The following is a 19,612-nucleotide window of genomic DNA, read 5'->3' as shown; positions in this document are numbered from 1 at the left end:
AGTTCATCTTGGCTTTTTTAAAATGTGGCTTTTTAAAAGGGAACGTGTTGTTGTCATTACAAACTCCGTGCCGTCAGCCCAGCCTGCTGATGGCTGCAGCTGCCCCACAGATGAGAGGCAGCTAATGAAGATGAGCAGCAGAGCCGACGTCTCTAGAAGACGCCGAAGCTCTCGGTGACAAAGAGGAACAGTAGCAGTTTATTTATAGATCCACTTGAAGACAGCTCATTGTAACTACTGGGGTTGAATTTTTAAAACCTCGGGAACAAAGGCTGGCTATTTTAAACTCTCCTTGCACTTAGTTCAATGGAGAGTGTCAGAGGCACCGACCACACCCGGGCATCACTCCCAAGCTTGGCAATTCAGAATTTGTGTAGCATCTCAGGACACGAGTGCAGCCTGCCAAGACAGATAACCACCACCGGCTCTGCCTGCCCTACGGAGGCAGTGGGCCTCTAATGGGCCAAAGCCCTCACCCCCAGGGAAGAGTCGAGGGAGGCTGCATCCCACAGGGTCTCTCAGCCTCCCCTTCCTGGAAAAGTAACTTGCACACAGCTGTTGTGAACCAAGGTTACATCACCTCTCTCCCTGCCTCCCCCTGCAGGCTCCAAAGAGGGACAGCGCCCTCCAGCGGATGCCTGCTCCAGGACAGCCGGCACCAGCTGACACATCTCCAGGCTGGAACAAGGTGTCCTGGAGCTCGCAGGATACAAATGTCCCGGAGGACAGTGGGAGAGTGGCACCCTGGAGCTCCTCCTGCCCCCAGCCCAACTGTGCCTCTAGTCAAGACTGCTTGATCTCTCCAGGCACCAGAACCATGGTGGGGAAGGGAGACGTGGGTTTTCTCAAAGCCTCCCACATCCTTATTCGAACAAAAAGCACAGAGCCATATTCTTGACACAATGTGGAAAAATGTGAGTATGGACTAGGCATTTGATAGTAAGGGATTATTAATTTTGTTGGATGTGACAAGAGCACTGCAGTTATATAACCAAGAAAAGTCTTTATTTAGGGTAAAATAATTTATCTGGGATTAAACAAAAATACTCCAACTCTCCTAAAAAAAATGGGGGGAGGGAGATGAACAAAATAGATTGGCAAAATGCTGAAGCTAGATGAAAGATACATGGAGGTCTGTTACACTATTCTACTTTTTGTGCTAGCTTGAAATTTTCTACAATATAAAGGTTTTTGTTTTGTTTTATTTAGTAAAAAAGAAAAAGCTCCCAGGTGACTGGAATGAGCTGTGGAGCTGAGGCCAGGTGAGTGAGACCCCAGGAAGAAGCTCAGGACGCGTCCCCAGCCTGGTGCCCTAGCATTTGCAAGCACAGAAGGCAGATTTGTCTGAATCCATCAATGTTCAGGCTGGTCTTTGGCACTGCCACAGAGAAATCCCCCAATGGCACCACAAGCATTCTGTGAACCCTGCAGCAATGTCCAGACCGTCAAAGAAACTAATTTTAAGATAATCTCCATGGAAACCATCTATTCTGATTTTTTCCATGGTAACCGATGAGAACACAAACACAAGCACTATCTAACACCCTTACACCACATGGGCCAATGCTGCCATCCAATCTGGAGAATTCAAGCTGCAAAGGGCTTTTTTCCACTGAAAATGAGAAGTACTGAAACTTCTAGTCCAGACATGCAGATTCTACCACGTCCATTGCCCAGTCACTGCCCATACCACCCCATGCACCTGCCCCCAAACTGACAAACCAGGCCAGAAAGTGGTTTCCTTCATTTAACCTGGGACCATCAAAAATACCAAAAGAAAGAGCCAGAGCCTGCCTCTTGCCTCATGGGCTCAACCCATGCTGCCCACAGACTGCAGGCATGTGTCCACTGAGCTCAGATCTCCAGAACATTCTGTGTTCCGGTGACAGGCTGGGCACCACAAAGAGACCAAGGCCCCAGCCCTCCAGGAAGACGACAGGCCAGCGAGTAACTGACTACAGGAAAGAGGAGCTGCTCCAGCGAGCAGAGAGCGCTCCGGCAGGTGGGGCAGGAAGAATTCACAAGCTGTGGGGCCTCCCAGTGAAGGAAGGCTGCACGGAGGAGAGGTCATCTGGGAAGAAGTAAAACGGCTGAGTAGAGTTCTGCTGGGGAACAGGGGGCAGCCCAAAGAATCATAGTCAGACTTAAGCAACGGGGTCTCTTTTCCACTCGTGGCTCATTTCTTCCATTTTCAGGTTTCTGGGTTTGAAAAGACAGCACGGAACTAAAGAAGACCCTCAGACCCCAACAGCCTCAGTGGGTTGCCACCCCCTCTGACTTGCAACCACACGTGGTCCCTGTTGGCTCTCCTGCGAAGAAGACCCATTAGCATGGCCTGACAGGGCTGTAGATGCTTGTCACCACTGTCAGCAAAACGGCAGTGTCACAGCGTGGTCCTGGGTCATGTGTGCCTTGTAGTAAAGCATCACGACACATCATGACATGAGGACCCCACCACTGCCCACTGTCTTGCTCATTTCCCCATGGGCAGTGTGGAATCTCCACTGACCTTGAACCTGCGCTTTGGGTGCCAGTGGGAAAGGAAAACCTCAAAGAGTTGTGAGACCCTTGGAAGAGATAATAGAGCTCTGAAAGCTGTGTGTGCGTGCCCAGGTTTATGCTCCGGATGTGTCCCCAAGCACGCAGAGCTAGGAGCAAGGGCCCTGTGGGTCCTGTGTGGATTCCAGAGTCAGGTTCTTTGATCTTCCTGACACTGTGAATGCCTTACCATGCCTTGCCTGGGGTTTCCGAGACCATGCCTCCTGTTGGTTTAAGTCATGAAACAGGCTCTCCTTCCTAAGCATCGTGTCACTCTCCTCTGGATAGGAGGAATGGATGAGAATTTTCCAGTGGCAGGAAACTCCCACTCCAAGGGGCCACTCCGAGAAGGGTGTATAGCCTCTGTCCCGTCCCCTCCTATAGCCCCATCCTCTCACCGCCACTGCCGTTACTGCTGTTCTGGGACTTGGTCCTGTTCTTGCTACCTGGAGGCACTTCTCCAAAAGGCTCCAAAAAGCAGACCTTCACCTGAGGCCTTAGATGTTGAGCCACTAGCACCCAGGTCATCTCAAGCTCAGGGGCCAAAGACCAGCTTCCCTAGAGGCCCCGCAGTCTCTGGAGGATGGGGGCTGATGGAGGCACCCACTTATGCAGGGCAGGCGGCAGGGGCACTGAGGACAATAGGCAGGTGGTTCAAGAGCAGGTCACTGGACTGGTGCAGCAGCACTAATGGACGGAACAGGAGCCGAGACAGGAAGACTGGCAGCAGAGGCCCACGGAGGGCTGCACTGGGTACCACCCTCCCCCCAGTGCATCCTGGCTGGTAATAAAACCATCCATCTGCCATTTCTTTTACCACTAGACTGAGATTAGAACCAAAGCCATAGTACTTTTCCTCTTTTGGAAAGAGGCAGACTACAATTCTCCAAAATGGGCTGAAAGGGACCCCGATTCTCCAAGTGCTTCTCCCAAACTGTAATCCCCACGAGCCATGGAAACTTCCCAAGATGGTCAGAGACTCTCTTCTTCCCCCTATGTCCCCACCCAGGAAGCCATGGTCACAACTGGCTAGACTGTTTTCCAGTAGGCCAGTGACTCTCAGAGTGAGTCCCTGGACCATCGACACGACCTAGAAATTGCAAATTCCTACCAAGTCAGACACTCTGGGGATGGCGCAAGCTGTGTTTAACAAGCCCTCAGGGTGATTCGGAAGTACGCTGAGGTTTGAAAGCCACGGTGAGAGGCTTATTGCAATCCACGTGAAACGGTCAAAGGCTTGTCTCCTCGCTGCACTGCCAAAGGCAACTTCCCCCTTCCGGTAAGCACAGTCATTATTTAACATGCTCCTGGTAGCAGCCCTGACCCACCTCCCAGTAAACTCAGTTGTGGCCTCTGGAAGGAAAAGGAGAGGGGATCTGGCCTGCTTCCCAAGAGTGGATGCAACAGGTCAGAGCCTGAGGGATGGGCCCAGCCCAGCATGCTGATCCCCAGGCCCAGGGAGCCCCTCTGCAGGGAGCATCAGAATCTTTGGTGCTCCTAGACTTGGCACAGCCATGTTACCCCCACCCCCCCGGCCACTGTCCAAGGATGCTCTGACTCCACCGGGAACTTTCTCTAAAAATTGTAGCTTGGTAACAAATACTGAATCTTCTTTGTTTCTATTCTCCTCTGTCTTCCCACTGAAACTAAGAAATCCAGAGCACTTTCCATGACTTCCACTCCGGTAAAGGTGAGGAAAATGCAACCTGAGTGTGAAGTGAGGCATCTTGTCTGGGGGCCGCTGCCACCCAGTCAGCAAAGGCCACTGTGACCAGCCTACCCCTGCGCCTGCAGGATGATCTTTTACATGGTGAGCCGGGAAAATGGAAAACGACCAAAGGATGTACCGTAGGCTGGTGGGAAGAAACCTGAGTACAGAGAAGCAAGACAAACTGCCTGAGGTTACAGGCGAGACTTGCCACGTCAGGCCAGGCTCCAGCTTCATCATGGATCAGCAAACAGGCGCGGTACAGCTCTTACACTGCCAACCAAGTGGTTACAGGCTGTCAGGAGTCTGGACCCCATGAAACCAGCCCTCTTCCAAGATGCCTAAGTGCCTGAGCCTATCCCGACTCACCTGCTGACAAGAGCCCCTTTTACTAGTCCTGGGAAATTCAGAGCCAGAATCAGGGTCAGTTGGAAGAAAGGAGAGGCTCCCTTCTAAGACACATAAATCTGGGGTTCACTCTTGCTGTAAACACCCACAATGCCCTGTCTGCCAAGCATCCCCTTGAATCCATACCTCTCCCCACTACTGAAAGCAAATGCCAGCCAGAAATCTGTGTTCTCAGCAAGAGACCCCAGTCCTCCATGCTCCCAAACAGAGGGAAATCCACAAGGCAGGTGGAAATGGACCCCATCCCCTGCCTCAACTCTGACCCCTCAGACTACATGCCTGGGGTGAGAACCCAGGAGCCTCAGATCCTCAGCATGGAGGAAGATTCAGTGCCAAGACTGGAATCGGAGCCCAAGAACCCTTATGTCAAGCCCACACCTGGGTCGCACCCCAAAACAGAAAGCAGGAGTGGAAGCATGGGTGCAGGAGGTGGCTGGGGCTTCACTCTTGGAAGCAGAGGAACTAGGAAGAAGAAACAGGGAAGGCGGAGCCTTCAGGTCAGGTATTCTTGGCTAACCTCGTCTCCTCCTCCTGGGGACAGTTCTAGCACTGAGGGTCTGGGGGTCCCAGCCAGTTTGCTCTGAGGAGTCATGGGGGTGGCAGAGGAAGAGAAGCCTGTTTCCATTCACCTCATGGATTTGCCTTTGCATCTGGGAGCACAGAGGACTTGGGTCTCTCATCAAGAAGCAGAACCAGGGCGCCTGGGTGGCTCAGTTGGTTAAGCGACTACCTTCGGCTCAGGTCATGATCCTGGAGTCCCGGGATCGAGTCCCACATCGGGCTCCCTGCTTGGCAGGGAGTCTGCTTCTCCCTCTGACCCTCTTCCCTCTCGTGCTCTCTATCTCTCATTCTCTCTCTCTCAAACAAATAAATAAAATCTTAAAAAAAAAAAAAAGCAGAACCAATTCCTGCAAGGGTCTAAAACCCTCACTGGACCTCACAAAGACGACCTGCAGAGAGGAGTCAACATTGAAAATTATCTCAGTCAGAATCGCCCCCTCTACTGCATGTTGTCCCCCACCTCAGCAAGTTGGGAACACACAATCACCCCAACCAGGCAGGGGGCTCATCCTGCTCTCAGTCTGACAGAGGAAGGAAGAGGAACATTTTAAAAATAGCTAAAGCTTGGTGAGCACTTGCCATGTGCCAGGCACGGTTCCAAGTGCCTGCTTGGCATGTACCACCTCGTGAAATCTCATGAAGGAGGGCCGGGCGTCTCCCCACCTGAAGTTGAAGGGCCCCAGAATTCAAGGTTACTGTCTGAACTGGAGGGCAGCCAGCCCTGAGAACTCAGGAAGCAGTTTTCAGTTTTCCTGAATTACCTGGAATTCTGCATTCTTCCCCTCCCACCCCGCCCAGCACAACCTTCCTTCACAATTGCATAATGGGCTCTCAGGTGCTTGGAGGAAAGGCAAGAAGAAGAGTAAATCGGAACAAATGCATCTTTGTTATTAAAAGTGGTTTTAAAAATGCTTCTGTGGTTGAGGCAGAAATCAGTCCTACGGCAGCTGGGCTTGGGGAGCTGGGACCAAATCCAAGGTCAGCCAAGACACGGTGACCCTGATGCGTCACGGGCTGGCCCCAAAGCACTAATGGCAGGAGGGAGCTAGAACCTGAGTGGCTGAGTGCAGAGAGGATGAAGGGAGGCCTGTACTGCTACACAGGGCGGAGGTGAGCACCAGACCCTTGAAGACAGCAGCACGGGCACCTGCTGCAGACCACTTGCAGGGCCCACCCCCTGCCCCCACACATGCCCCTCTGGGAGGCACTCATCTGCCCACAAGCAGCCCTCCCGACCTTCCTCCAGCCTTGCAGCATGTCACAGGGCAGAACGTGGAGCTCCCTGGCCACCCTCAGCCCAGCTATTAGGCTGGAGTCCTTCCTCTGCAGCCTTCCAAGCAGAAAAAGCTCCCCAGCCACAGCCCTAAACTCTCTCCTCCACAACTCAGCCAGGAATAGAGGGAAAATGGAACCCATTATTCTCATTCTGAAGGGCTGGGAAATGGCTTGTGCTTTTCAACATGAAATGTGCCTAAAAATAAGCTGTGAATTTCAACCAAAGGTTGAAAATAGCTCTGGCAGTGAACAGAGCTCTGTTCAGAGTGAGCTCAAGGATGGCCTTCATTCCAAGAGTGAGAATGGAATGCTGCAGTCCGAGCAAGGGTCCTGGGCAGGGGGCTTTCCAGGGCAGAGGGGCCGTCACTCGCTCACAGGGCTGCCCTTGCCATGCTCCACTGGTGGAGGCGTGCCCTCCAGCTTTAGAATGCCATACTCTATGAGACACACAGTACCTGAGTTGGTGGCTCCATAAGATCCTCAAATGCCCAAGTGTGTCTCGGGCAGCTTTAGGGCCTCAGGCCCAGGGGATAAACAGAGCTAGCGGGGGAGAGGGTCATAGCTGAGCCAAGCCACCCTGGCCAGCCACCAAACCACTCACCAGTTACTATCTCAGAGCCAGGGAAGGCAGCAGGCAGAGAGGGCAAGAATACATCCAATGGTAAGTAAAGGAAACCAAGTTGCTAAAGGTCTTTTTTTGTTGTTTACCGTCACCTCTGGAAGATTCCAGTTTGACAGGCCAAAACATTTCTATACAATAGACTTCTATTAGAAACAGTCTAGAGACCTGAGCCCCAGCTGCCAGGGGAGCCCAAATCTGGCCCAACTGAGCAGGGGCAGGAGCTCGAGTCATCACACTCGGGGCCGCGCTCCGCCTGCCACAGAGACAGCCCTGACCACCCCCCCCCCCCCGCCCACATTCCTACACTCCTCCTGCCGCTGCATTCACTTCCTTTCTGGGCTCACTCCCGAGGCAGGAGTTAGTGTAGTGGTTCTCCACTGGGGGCCATTCTGCCCCACCGGAAGAGATCTGGCAACGCCTGAAGACATTTTGGGTTGTCACAATGAAGGGGGGGCAGGGAGTGCTACCGGCAGCTAGTGGGGAGAGGCCAGGGATGCTGTTAAACAACCCGCAAGGCCCAGAACAGCCCCCGCAGCAGCCAAGGCTGGGTCCGCTGGAGCGGCGGGAACTCATCGGATGCACCCGTTCCTGGCACATGGCTACAGGGCACCTAGGCTCCCGGGGCAGCTGAGACACTCTGGCCAGCCATGGAATTGGTCACCAACTCAGTGCCAGGGAAGCCCCAGGGCAGGAAAGGTGAGACTATACTCGTCAGCTTCCCTTCCCACCACAGGGGCAAACCTAACCGCTGGGCAGGGCTGGACCAACTGGCTTCCCTGGGCATGCGGGGCTGAAAGAACTCCATGGACGACAGTGGTGATGGTTGGACAACAGTGTGGATGTACACTTTGGCATGGGTATGTGTCTGCATGAGGGGCCATAAACCTCCTCAGCATCCCAAAGTGGCTTGTGACAAATAAGGGAAAAGCCATAAACAACAATTTTAGGACTCATAAGTCAAGTCACTGTGCAGGTTAGCAGAGTTCACCTACGTCCCACATGGGCTCCTCAGAGTCTGCCTAGGAAAGTACTCAGGTCCCACTGTAGAAACAGAGGCATGGGAAGAATGGGTGCTTTGTCTGGGACCACACAGCCAGGACTCAGATCCAGTTCTCTGAGCCCAGAGCCCATATCCTTTCCCCTGTGTGAGCACCACGTGGCGATGCCCAGTGGAACTGTGGCTATATCTGTCGTGGGCCAGGAGGTAGTATGGGAATACACGGTTTTCCTGAGCACCAGTGAGCTATTCGCCCATCCATGCCAAACGCTGCCCTGTCCTGCTGGCTTCCCCCACCCTGAAGGCCTTCGTGCTAGATTATCAGGCCCCACAGCTCTGGGACACAAGGGTGCTCCATACCCCTTATCTGAGCAGGACTGAAGGGACAAGAAGCAGCTTGTCCAAGCCTCCTGCCTAATAACCACAAGAAAAGGAATATGGGATTCTCCCTTTGCTGGTGATTACTAACCATTCCCCAAGAGGCAGGTGGCAGTGCCCTCTCCTGGGACAGGGGGAGAGCTGCCAGGCAGCCCTCTAATGCCTACAGTTACTCGTTTGAGTCAGCCTTCCTCAGAGGGGCCAGTGTGGTGAGCCTCCAGGTCCAGGCATCCAGGCGGGTGACTAAGCTCCAGGCGTCTCAGCTGAGAATGAGAGTAGTACCTTTACCCGCCCAGCCTGGGCTTGGCTCACTGTAAATGCCCAGCACATGGGGAGCTGGAAAGGAGGTGGCACTCACCGCACAGGATCCAGTCCTGCAGTTTTTGAAAAATGCCTTTCTAGGCAGAAGACCAAAGAGCAGCAAGGAGACCGCCATGCAACCCAGTCATCCCCACCAGACCCAAAAGCTGAGAATCGGCTACTCATTAGCAAATGTGGAGAGAGAACAAAACCTCCCGGCCCAGATCAACCCTAGGAAGAAAAGCTTTACAACCTGGCCTATTCCTAGAAGTAGCCCCAACACACAGAATGCGGCTGTGTGTGCGTGTCTGTGTGTGTGTGTGTCTCAGGCTGGGGTGGGGGATCCCTCTGCTGGAGCCAAAGAAAGGCCAGGATGGACTCAGAGGCTTCCTGGTTCTATTCTGGGCCAGCCTTGACTTGCTGGGGGCCTTGGGCAAACCGTTTCCTGTTGTTCAGGCCAGTTTCCGTAGGTGGGAGAGGCTACACTGCCTCCAGGGTCCAGGAGGGAGAGATTTAAACAGCCAGCAGCCACTGGGGCTTAAAACCCTCAGGGCTCCACATCCTTGGCTTGAAAGCTTATTTCAGCCAAAGTGGAATACAACTTTATTCAATGAGATCATATCAGTTATCAAATTTTTCCCCAAAACTATTTGTCAAAAAATATCGTTAACTATTTGAATTCAGGAACACTAAATGCCCTTTTACCTAAAAAGGTACTAAAAATGGTTTGTGGCTGAGGAACTTCCTTTCCATGGTGTAAAAAAAAAAAAAGAAAAGGGAAGTGAGAGCAACAGGGCTGAGCCTTTCCCATCCGTCCCAGCTGTGGCTCAGGCCCCACGCCCTCTAGGAACTCTCCACTGGGGTCGTGTGGCCCAAGGCTCGGCGTGGGACAGGTCCTTCCCTTCCTCAACCAACAGTAGCCTGTGCCATGGAAACACCACCCCCCCCCCGCAAACACAGGGCCTCACACCCTGCAGTCTTCATGTCTTGTTTGTACATTCCAGATTTGAAACAAAGTACCACAAGTGCCAAAAGATTATTTGCTGTTCACCATGACCCACTGGAGTTTCAGGGCTCAGGACACGCCTACTGAGCCACTTACCAGATTCCCGGAGGACGTGGCAGGCAGGGCTGGGGGCCTGTGCACTTTCAGGACTTCTCCATAATCCACAACATCAAAGTTACTCTTCCAAACCATTACCTGCCAAGAGCAACAAGCACAATGACATCACACCAGCCCTACTTCATGGAAGAAAGGAGCCAGGGGTGACTCCCAAAGTTCTGGGCCAGTTGCAAGACAGTCCCCACCTGACACCCCAGCTCAACTCTGGGACCTGTCCCACCTCCCCAGCTTTTTAGACAGGCCTCGAGAAGACCTGGTTGTGCCATCAGGATGGACTCACTGCATGCTGTCCCCAGGACTTTGCACTTGCTGGTCCCTCCCTGGAGGGTCCCAGCATAAGCGGAGCTGGCTCCTCAAGCTAAAGCGTCTGCTTCAGCAGCATCTTCTCCAAGAGACCTTCCCCGGTCTCCTGCTAATTTTTATCATAGCCGTCTATTGATTTCTTTCATTGCATCAGAGTCAACAGTTATTTAATGTCTCTTTCTCTCTTCCTCATTTATCATCTGTCTCCCCACTAAAACAGAAGCTCCCAAGGGTAGTGGCCTGGCTTTAAGTTACACCAGACCGCTACGGTTAAATTCCTGGGTCCACCCTTTACTGTGTGGCTCCAGGCAAGGGACTCAACCTCTCTGTGCCTCAGGTTCCTCATCTGTGAAGAGGGGATGATCCTACTTCCAACCTCACAGGAGACAGCTTGGCACAGACACTCGTACCCAGGGAGCCATGGGTAACACACCCATTATTCCCCGGTCCACTTGAAGGATCTTTACGTCTTGGGGCTCCCCCAGCAAAAGGTTGGCAAACGGCCCTGGGGAGCAGGGGAGCAACAATGCTCCTGCTAGAAGGTGTCACCCCCAGGCGGCTGCCCTCTGCCAGGGTCACTTACAGGGTGGCAGGAGCTGTGGCATGTGGCTGGTGCTCAACGGAGGCCACAGAAGGAGCCCCAAATCCATGTTAAGGTGAAAGCGCCACATGCCTGGGATGCTTTCCTGCTTGCGACGCAGCCACGAGCCTGGTTTTTTGGGAGGCTGCTTGCCACTCCCAGAGCAGCCCACTGTTTACTGCCCCCCGGCTGACGGGCACTTAAGGCCTTCATTCCTCCTGTTTACAAACAGAATTAGCACGTCCCCCACCCCCTTGTTTGTAGGGCCCTGTGTAACTGCACTAGTCCAACTGCTGAAAACATTCCTGGGAGGGGAAGAGACTCACATGTCTCTCCAAAACGGCTCTCAGAGCCAACTTTAAGAAGGCAGCCAGGGAGCTGAGGAGGGGCCAGAGTGGGCGGAAGCCCTACTTTCTACCAGGCTGCCTCTTGTACCATGTGACTTTCTTTTACCAGGACTATTTATAGTGTGACTTTACTGTACTATTTTCCCTTGTTTAAGCAATGAGCTAGGCCTCCACACTCGGGGACAGCTCAGGGGTCCCCCGGGCCTTCCTCCTTCCTTGTTTGGTTAGCGCAGGAACCAGTGCTGGGTGGGAAGACGCCCACGGTCTCTGATCCAGGCCGTGCCGAAAAAGCCTCCAATCACCTTCTGCTTTCCTGGCAGAAACTCCACCCGAGTCGGTCCACCCGGGGCCGGGGCTGGGGTTCGCTGGGGGGCCGGTGGGACTGGGCTGAGCAGTCAGAGCTGTGACGCCCCGCACCAAGAGAATGAACATCCTGGGCAGGAGGCACCAGGGCTGACAGGCAGAAAGCCTCGGCACAAAAGGTGACGAAATGGGACAGGACCTCCTCACACACATCTTCTCCCCGCAGCCAAGCAGCTTGAAAACGGTGCCCCTCAAATAGCCCACAAGCGGAGCACCCTGGGTCTGTGCACCTCACCCCATGTTTTAGCCTTCATGGTCACTGAAAGTCCCCGAGGAAGCTGGTGAAACCTGGCCCATCCTCAAGGCGCCTTGGCCTCCTGTTCTCTTCTGATAAGTATCAGCCAACATTCCTCACACTGTTCTTTACTTACTTGTTCATCAGAACCTCCAGAAGCAAAATACTCCCCCGTTCTTGAAAAGGCAACAGTGGTGGCCGGACCCTATCAGAACAAACAAAAAAGAACAAACACCAAAGGTCACGCTAGCTTCCAAACGCACAGGAAGAAAACCAGCTCAAGAACGAGAGCCACAGCAGGACAAGGGTCTGAGGGCTTCATTGAGCCCCTAGTCCTCCCCAAGCTTTGGCAGAGGCACCTGTAGGAGCTCAGCCACGGGTGTCACTGCTGAGGCCTCTGTGCCCGAGCACGGCTGACAGCACAAAGGCCAGGCCACAGGGCGGTGGATGGGCAGAGAGGAATTAGCAGGACAGTGCACGCTGGTGGCCCTGCTGGGTTGACATCACCGTTCCCGCTTCCCAAGGACGAGCTTGGAGGTCAGAGAGGTGCACTGACTCATCCCAGGCCAAGCATGGGCTCCAGAACTTGGTCCCCCTGGCCCAGGCTGTGCTCCTCCCCCACACCACCCTGTAGCTGACCAGAGAAGCATGCGGCCCCAAGGAGGAGCCAATGAGCAGAAGCAGGGTGCTGTCAGGGAGTCCAGGGGACACAAGAGGCCCGAAGCAGGGCAGGAAGGAGGCTGGGGAGGGGATTATCAAAGGTCCCTGAGCAGAGGAGCAACAAGACGCATCGCCCCAGTGTGCATGTCACGTGCCTTATGTTAGGACCCTGGCGGGAGAAGTGCCTGCTCTGGCTTTCCCAGGGCAGAAGGTCTGCGTGACTACGGGAAGGGTGATGATGCCAGACCAGGGCAGGCAACACTTGGAGGGCCCGTGAGCACATCCAGACTTCGAAGAGCCGGGTGTGATCTCCCGGGAAAGGTGGAAGGCTCCTTCCCACATGCGTGACATCCACCGCAGAAAGATGCATGGAGCAAGAGTCTGTTCACACAACATGGTAGACCACCAACTCCTCCTAGCCAAGCTGTCAGTCTGCCAGTACCTGGCATTCCTCAAGCAAAACCAGAAAAAAGAGCTTCTCTCCTAACTGATGACAGCACGGCCACTGTCACAAAGAACACCTCCGTTCCTCCAGACCAGAGCAGGGGGCAGCAAGAGCCCCAGTTGCCCAAATGAGGTGCCTTCCGGCCATGGGCTGGTAGAAGCAATAGACACACGGACAAGAGGAACACTGGGGCGCACCTTCCACTCGATGCCAGAAAAGACCCGACAAGTTATGGGCTAGAAAAGGGATCTGTGGTCATGGAACAAGAAGAGCTTCGGCCTGCCCATAAGGGACAGGCAGGCGGAAAGCTGCCCCCTGGGCCTAAGCGGCCTGGACAGGACAGAACATTCTTCCACTTCCAGAATCTACCCATGGCTCCTCCTCTCCTAGATGCTCATAATGAGGGTGGTGAGAAAGAAAGTTAAGCACAAGGCCAGTTAACACTGACCTGCACTAACCCACTTAATCTTCGGAGGATGGTTTGCATGCTGACCCCTTCTACGGGTGACATGTCCCAGAAGGGAGACCAAGGCCTGAAAGGTCAGAGACAAAGCCTCCCCCCTGTGCCTCCCCCTGCCTTCTCTCACAGGCGGGGCTCCAAGGGCCCGGGGATCAGGGCAGCCGGGAGTCCTATGTGGCCATCCAATAGGACAAAGGAGATCCATCTGTCTGACTGGGAACAACGTCAATGACATCAGTGAGTGCAAAATGCCAGGTGCAAGGCATCACGGGCGGCCAGTGCAGGGCTGAGTGCAGGAGGGGGTGGGGGAGGGGGCAGGTCGAGCATCCCTCAGGTACTTCTTCCAGGTGGACAACCCCCAAGGGTGAACAAGATGAACAGGACTTATGGGGTGGTGGGGCGAGGAAATTTCAGATGACTTTTACTTGATTCTTGGAAATCCTGAAATTTCCCAAACTTTGAGTCCTTAAACAATGAGTATATGGCGTTGCTATGTTAATACAAAAACAAAACAACAAAACTATTTTCATTTTGAGAAAAAACAAAGAAGGAAGAGGGAAAAGAGAAGGAAACCAGGACATGGAGCATCAAAAGAGCCGGGCTCTTTGCCTGCCCAGAGCTCATGGAGGAACAGCCAGTTTCCAAGAAGTCACAGCAACCAAGGAACCAAACAAATACTCATCAGTCTCCTTTCCTGCTGTCACTCAACCACCAGATGCCAAGCTGGGGACGAGATGCCGGAGGCCAAGCTGTGGCAGGGGCCCTGAAGAAGGCAGCCGGCAGCCCATGGCTTGGTGGGGGACTGGGACCAAAGGGCAGGTGCTAGAGCTTTCCCCGGAGTCCAAAAGCCCAGACACTCTGGGGATGGCACCAGCAGCAGGCAAGCAGTAAGGGGGCAGGGCCCACAGTCCTCCCCAGCAGTGGCTGTTTACCTAGAGGATGGCTCGGCTCCTGCACCAGGTACCTGGTGTTCCCGGAGAGAGCACCCTTCCACAGAAGCTCTTGCCTGTGTGTCTGTGGCCCACGAAAGCAGCTCCGCCGTGGGCCAGAGCCAGCAGGGACCGGAATGCAGACCAGGCTTCTCCACCACTGACAACCATCATCCCACCCCTTCCGGGGCCCAGACAACCCCGGCCCCCACTGACCTCACCAGACTCCCTGCTTCCTGCCCTCACTGGTGCTCCAGCTCCACCGGCCTGCTCACTGCTCCTCACCACAAGCTCCAGAGGGTCTCATCTTGCCTTCAGGATCTTTCGGCCACTTTCAGCATTCAGCTCTTAATTCAATTATTTCCAATCTTTCTCAGTTTTAAATAAACTCATTTAAGGCTACACATTTGGCTCTGATTTACTGCTTTAGATACATCCCCAAAGTTTCCAACATGCAATATCCTCACCAGCAGTCACCTCCAGACGTTTAGTTTCCACTGTGATTCTCTCTAGCCCAGCAGTTATCTAGGAGTGCAGTCCAGCTGCCAAACCACCGGGGCTTCGGAGGGTCCCTTTCATCACTGACAACTATCAGATGGGATCCACCTTCTTTGAGATCGTTCTGCCTTCAAGGTGGCTTACTCTTTTCAGTTAATTAGTCACTCTCAATGCACAATTCACCGGCTCACGGCAGGGATGTCACCAAGTTGTTTCTTCACCCAGGCAAGACCCAGGGCCCTCTGCAATGACTTCTGAGCATGACTCTGAGCTCTTGGCTGAGATTTCAGCAGTGTGGTCTGACTGCCAGAGGTGCCCACCGGCCTGACATGCTGGTCCCCAACTGCCGGCAGGCCACCTGCTGGCAGGGGCCCTCACAGGCTCAACCAGATCCTTCCCTCCACCTCCAGATCTGGCCCGTCGGTCTTTGGTGAGATGATTCTGCCTGGTCGTCACAAGCGCGGGGCGCAGCCTGGCCTTCCACCCCAACCTACTCTCCCTCCGGACCCAGCCACACATGGCCCTCCGGCTTGGCTGGACGCACACCCAGTCACTTCATCACATACTGTCTCTGCTTTGACAACCCCCAGACCCAAGGGACCCACAGAGTCTGCTTTCTTCACTCTCGCACGGAAAACATCAAGCATCAATCAAGAAAGTTTAAAAAAAAAAAAAAAAAGCAAAACAAAGAAACCCATGGTGTTTAGATCCCATAGCTCCTGGTGACTCTCCCTCCACAGCCCCTGCCACTTGTCCAGACCCCTCCGCTCTCCTCACCCCCTTCCACCTGACTCCCTGAGGCCCCTCTGCACCTGAAACTTTGACCGCTGTGCCTACAACAGCTATGCCGGCAAAGACCCAGCCAGGTACCCCATCCACCACCACCTCACCAGGCTTTTGAAATGTTTTTCACTGGCTGCCAGCAAACAAATAGGAATGTCACACCACATGCCTTGAGTCAGAGGTAAAAAAGTGATCATCCAACAAAGATACGGAGACCAAGGAGGCCTGAGAAGCCCCTGGCTTGGGAGCTCTGGTCTCTGAGGTGTCCAGGCTGCTCCTTCCACAAACCCCCACACCAGGGAGGCTCCCGCACTCACTCGTCAGCACCTGCCGTGGGCTGATTCTTATGTCTGAGTAGTGACCCTGTGGACAAGGAGTGGCCTCCGGGAGGAGCTGGGGTCCAGGAATGCTGAGGCTCCCTCCTGACCTTGGCCAAGGATACCTGCTCCCTCCCAATCCTCAATCCTGGGCTGCTGGCAGGGAACAGAAAGCCAGGCTGACCTCTTGGTTTACTCAGGTTGGAACAAATGAGCTCTTCTCCCTCTTGATGTCCTCTCACCTCTCCCAGGAGGTACCCAACCATCCAAGCCGGGTCTGAGACTCCCAGGCATAAACGTAATTCTCCAAAATGAAAATGACTACACAGGGGCCGCAGAGCCCTGGAAGAAACGGGGGAGGGGGGAGCAACGTTCGGGGAGCTTCCTTCCACCTGGAGCCGCCTGAGGGGTGGCACTCGTGCTCCAGGCCACTCTACCACACTGCCATCTCTCCTCCTCGACCCTGTGCCCCTTAATGACACTTCCCCAGCCCCAGCCTTGGCCCTGGCGTGGGGCGAGCTCCCAGTAACCCTGGTGGATCCTATAGCCTGAGGCTGTGATTTCACAACAACCAAGCCTCAGAGCACAGCCCCGGGTGCAGACAGCAGCCCTGGTTTGGGGTTCTAGGCCCTCGAGCCATGCCCAGTGGTCCTCGTGCAGCTCAGTCACTCCGCAGCAACACGGACGCCAACTGCCTAGCCAGAAACACCAGATTTAACTCCCTCCCACGTCCCGCCCACCATCCTCTCCCAAATAGCTCTGGGGACTTAAACCAAATGAGCATGGCTCAAGATTATGTTTCAGAAAATACAGAAAAATCAATCTGTATTTCTAGCACACTGCCCCCACACTTGCCACACAGAGCTATGGGGGCCTCGCTCAGGGCACAGGGCTTCGCACAACAGCCGTACTTGGTGGGAAAGCTCTTCCTTCTCTTGCTCTTCCCTGCTGCAAGGTGGGGGATGGGGGAGGGGGAGGCCCCTGTACGCTGACACCCCTAAGTCTCTACTGGATCCGGCAAGAAGCAGGGACCCCTCTTCCTCCCGCTTAACTGTCACCACTGTGGCTGATCCCCAGAGCAAGACCTTCCAGAGCCTCAGAGAGTGTAATGGCACCCCTGCCAGCCCAATGCCAAGATACCTGGCCTGTCCTCTAGGAGTCGGGCCCTAGAAAAGATGACCCGATGGGCGGGACTAATAAAGGGCACTGCCAACAGACCTGTGGACCAAGGCACCAGCAGGCCATACCTACTCAGAGCAACTGGTCAGGACAAGTGCATTTAGGCAGAGAGTCACTGCAGGGACAGATTTCAGGAACTGTGCGGCCAAAGAGAAGCCAAAGCAAGAGGATGTTCTGGGGGAGATGAGGACAAGCCTAAATAAAACAAAGAGCTAGATAAACCCTTAAAAGACTCCGTGGGTGATGGAAGGAAGGAAACAGGCACTCCCCAGCCCAGAGGGGTAAGGGCTGAGGACTATGGCCCGTGCCCATCAGAGGGGGCGGAGCCATCAGAGACCCCTACCATGGACTCCTTTTCCTACCAAAGACTGACTGCCCACCCAGGGTGCCAGGACCATGCCCATAACAGAAACCTTCAATGACCTCGTAAAGAGCTCTCACCTAGAGCAACCCAGGATCTTTTCTAAAAGCTGAAGTGGAAAAGGACCAGTATCTGTGAAGATCTACCGTGCCTGGTGCTGGGGAATGTAGACACATGCTCTCCTGTTGTGAGGCAGACGCAGCAGTTCTTACAAATAAGGAAAAGCTTCAGGTCCTGCCCAATGTCCCAGGGTAAGAGGCAAAGCTGGAATGGTCTGACCTTGACACCCTTCTTCCCATCTGCAGCCTCCTGAGCTCAGACTTTTCACCTGAACTAGGTGGGAGGGTACCCATGGCTTCTCAAAACCAGAAACCAGGTGGGAACAAGCTGTTTGTTCCTGGAAATATTGGGGTGTTTCCTTAAAAAAGCTAGGCACCGTCCCCTGCCAGACAAGGCTGTGTGAACCCTCCCCCACTGAATGCATCCCAGCACTCGGCTCAGTCAAAGAAGCTCACAAAGGTGACCGGTGCAGGCTCTTTACCAGCTCAATCCACGGAGAGAGAAATTACGCTGGTGTTCTCAGGGGCAAAGGCAGAGGAAAGAGGACAATGCGCCACATCCGAGCTGGCAGTGCCCTCCCTACTCTGTCCACCCTCCACCTGGGGTGGGCAGATCAGCTGGAGGTAGAGGGCCACCCTATCTCTCAGCCCCAACAGGCTCCTGAGCCTGTCCCACCGCCCCCTGCTTTGGCAAAGTGTCAGTGTCTGCTCGGGTTGTGTGTGGAAACCTGCACCACCCGCTGCCTCCCCACTGCTGAAGGCCCTCACAACTTGAGCAGCAGAGCTGTTTGAGGGGCTGGGGCCCCCGGGCTGCAGAGAGCAAAGGGCCTGCCCGGCTCTCAGCCTGGCACCCGGTGGTCAATCAGTTGAAGACGCTCACATGGTAGAAGCTTCTGAAGAGCCACAAGGGCCCCAGCTACAGCCAAGGAACGATTCCTGGTATACAGCCTAGATGGCATCGAGCCCCCGTGGGGCAGAAGCCTTTCTCAGCCCCTAGCTACATCCCCTGAATGACCCTTCATAGCTCAGAGTCCCAAAGCTGGGACTGCAGGAGAGAAACACCAGAATCCTTCAGGCCCACAGTAAACTTATAATTGATGTCCACCCCTAGCCCCACAAAGGGGGCCAGCTTCACAAGGGCCGATGGGAGGTATGGCCGGTTGCGTGCTAGACAACCGCCAAACTGCTGCCATGGCCAGACTCCTGGGCTGGTGAGCTGCCCTCAACACAGCACAAGAGACCCGGGCTACATTGGGTGATCCTGACCTCAGCTTGTACTTGGCAAGTACCTCCAACCTGGCGCCCCTGTGCCTTTACGAGTCCACTAAATGGCCTATCAGACTTCTAGCCTCAACCCAGATCAGAGTGTCAGCCCAACAGCACTGCCGCCCCTGAGCCTTCTTGTCCACCGACCCGCCCTCACTGTTCCCCCAGAGGGGCTGACTCAGGCCCTGCCCTCACACGGGACAGAGACACACTTCCCTGGCATACACCCACAGCCCCCGCCTGGCCAAGGACTGCCTCCTGCCGGCATCAGCTCCCCGTGGCTGGCTCCTCTCGGTGGGCCTGACCCTCAGCCTGTGCTGTCCCTTCTTGAAGGTGTGGAACTAGAAGCATGAGGGGATGTGTTCCACTTGGCAAAACAACTCAATAGCCTTCACTCCCACAGCTCTTCCCTCCCATGTGTGGGGACTGTCCCAAGGAGGGCCTCCAAGTCCAAACCAAAGTTTCACGGGGTTCCCTCCTGCTGGACCAGAATGAGGTCACGTAGCAGCAAGGCTGGGCCACAAGCAGCCACAAAGCCTGCTGGCCTCCTACACAGACCAGTGATCTCAAAACAAGAGTGAAATCACAACTCAACAGCTAAAAGTCGGAAGTGTGAGACAAGTAGGGTGGGAACCGCAGAGACCTGAATACCAGTCCCAGCTCTGCCACCCTAAGCTGCATGGGAACCCTACAATTTCAAACCTCTCCCTGGGCCTCGGCCGCCCACCCCCCCGGGATCCAAAGCACTTTCAAATCGGCCATCTTCACCCGTGGGACAGAATCCCTGGGCACCGAGGATCCACTCAGGAGCACTGGGGCTGCTCAGTCCCATGTTGTGGGAAGTGGCTGGTGGCACCTGGGCCTGATGGGGCCCTTAGCCACCTCCTGAAACAGAATGTGAATGCTCCAGTCCCCAA

At 54.5% G+C, this 19,612-nt stretch overlaps 1 protein-coding gene across 1 annotated transcript in view; it reads right to left on the bottom strand.

Moving 5' to 3' along the window:
* The window catches only part of POC1A (POC1 centriolar protein A), a 69,312-nt gene that overhangs the window by 33,425 nt on the left and 16,275 nt on the right, over window positions 1–19,612 (bottom strand). Inside the window, exons 8-9 of the mRNA XM_028124449.2 lie at window positions 11,875–11,943; window positions 9,890–9,988 (exon numbers count right to left, since the gene is read on the bottom strand). Of these exons, the coding sequence (XP_027980250.1) occupies window positions 9,890–9,988; window positions 11,875–11,943 (168 nt within the window). The remainder of the gene's footprint in view (window positions 1–9,889; window positions 9,989–11,874; window positions 11,944–19,612) is intronic.

The sequence above is a fragment of the Eumetopias jubatus genome, unplaced genomic scaffold, assembly GCF_037043125.1.
Source record: "Eumetopias jubatus isolate StellerSeaLion01/CBP00866 unplaced genomic scaffold, mEumJub1_p1.0 scaffold_1, whole genome shotgun sequence".
Lineage (NCBI taxonomy): Eukaryota > Metazoa > Chordata > Mammalia > Carnivora > Otariidae > Eumetopias > Eumetopias jubatus.
The sequence above is the reverse complement of the archived record's forward strand: the minus strand, read 5'-3'. Positions and strand labels throughout refer to the sequence as shown.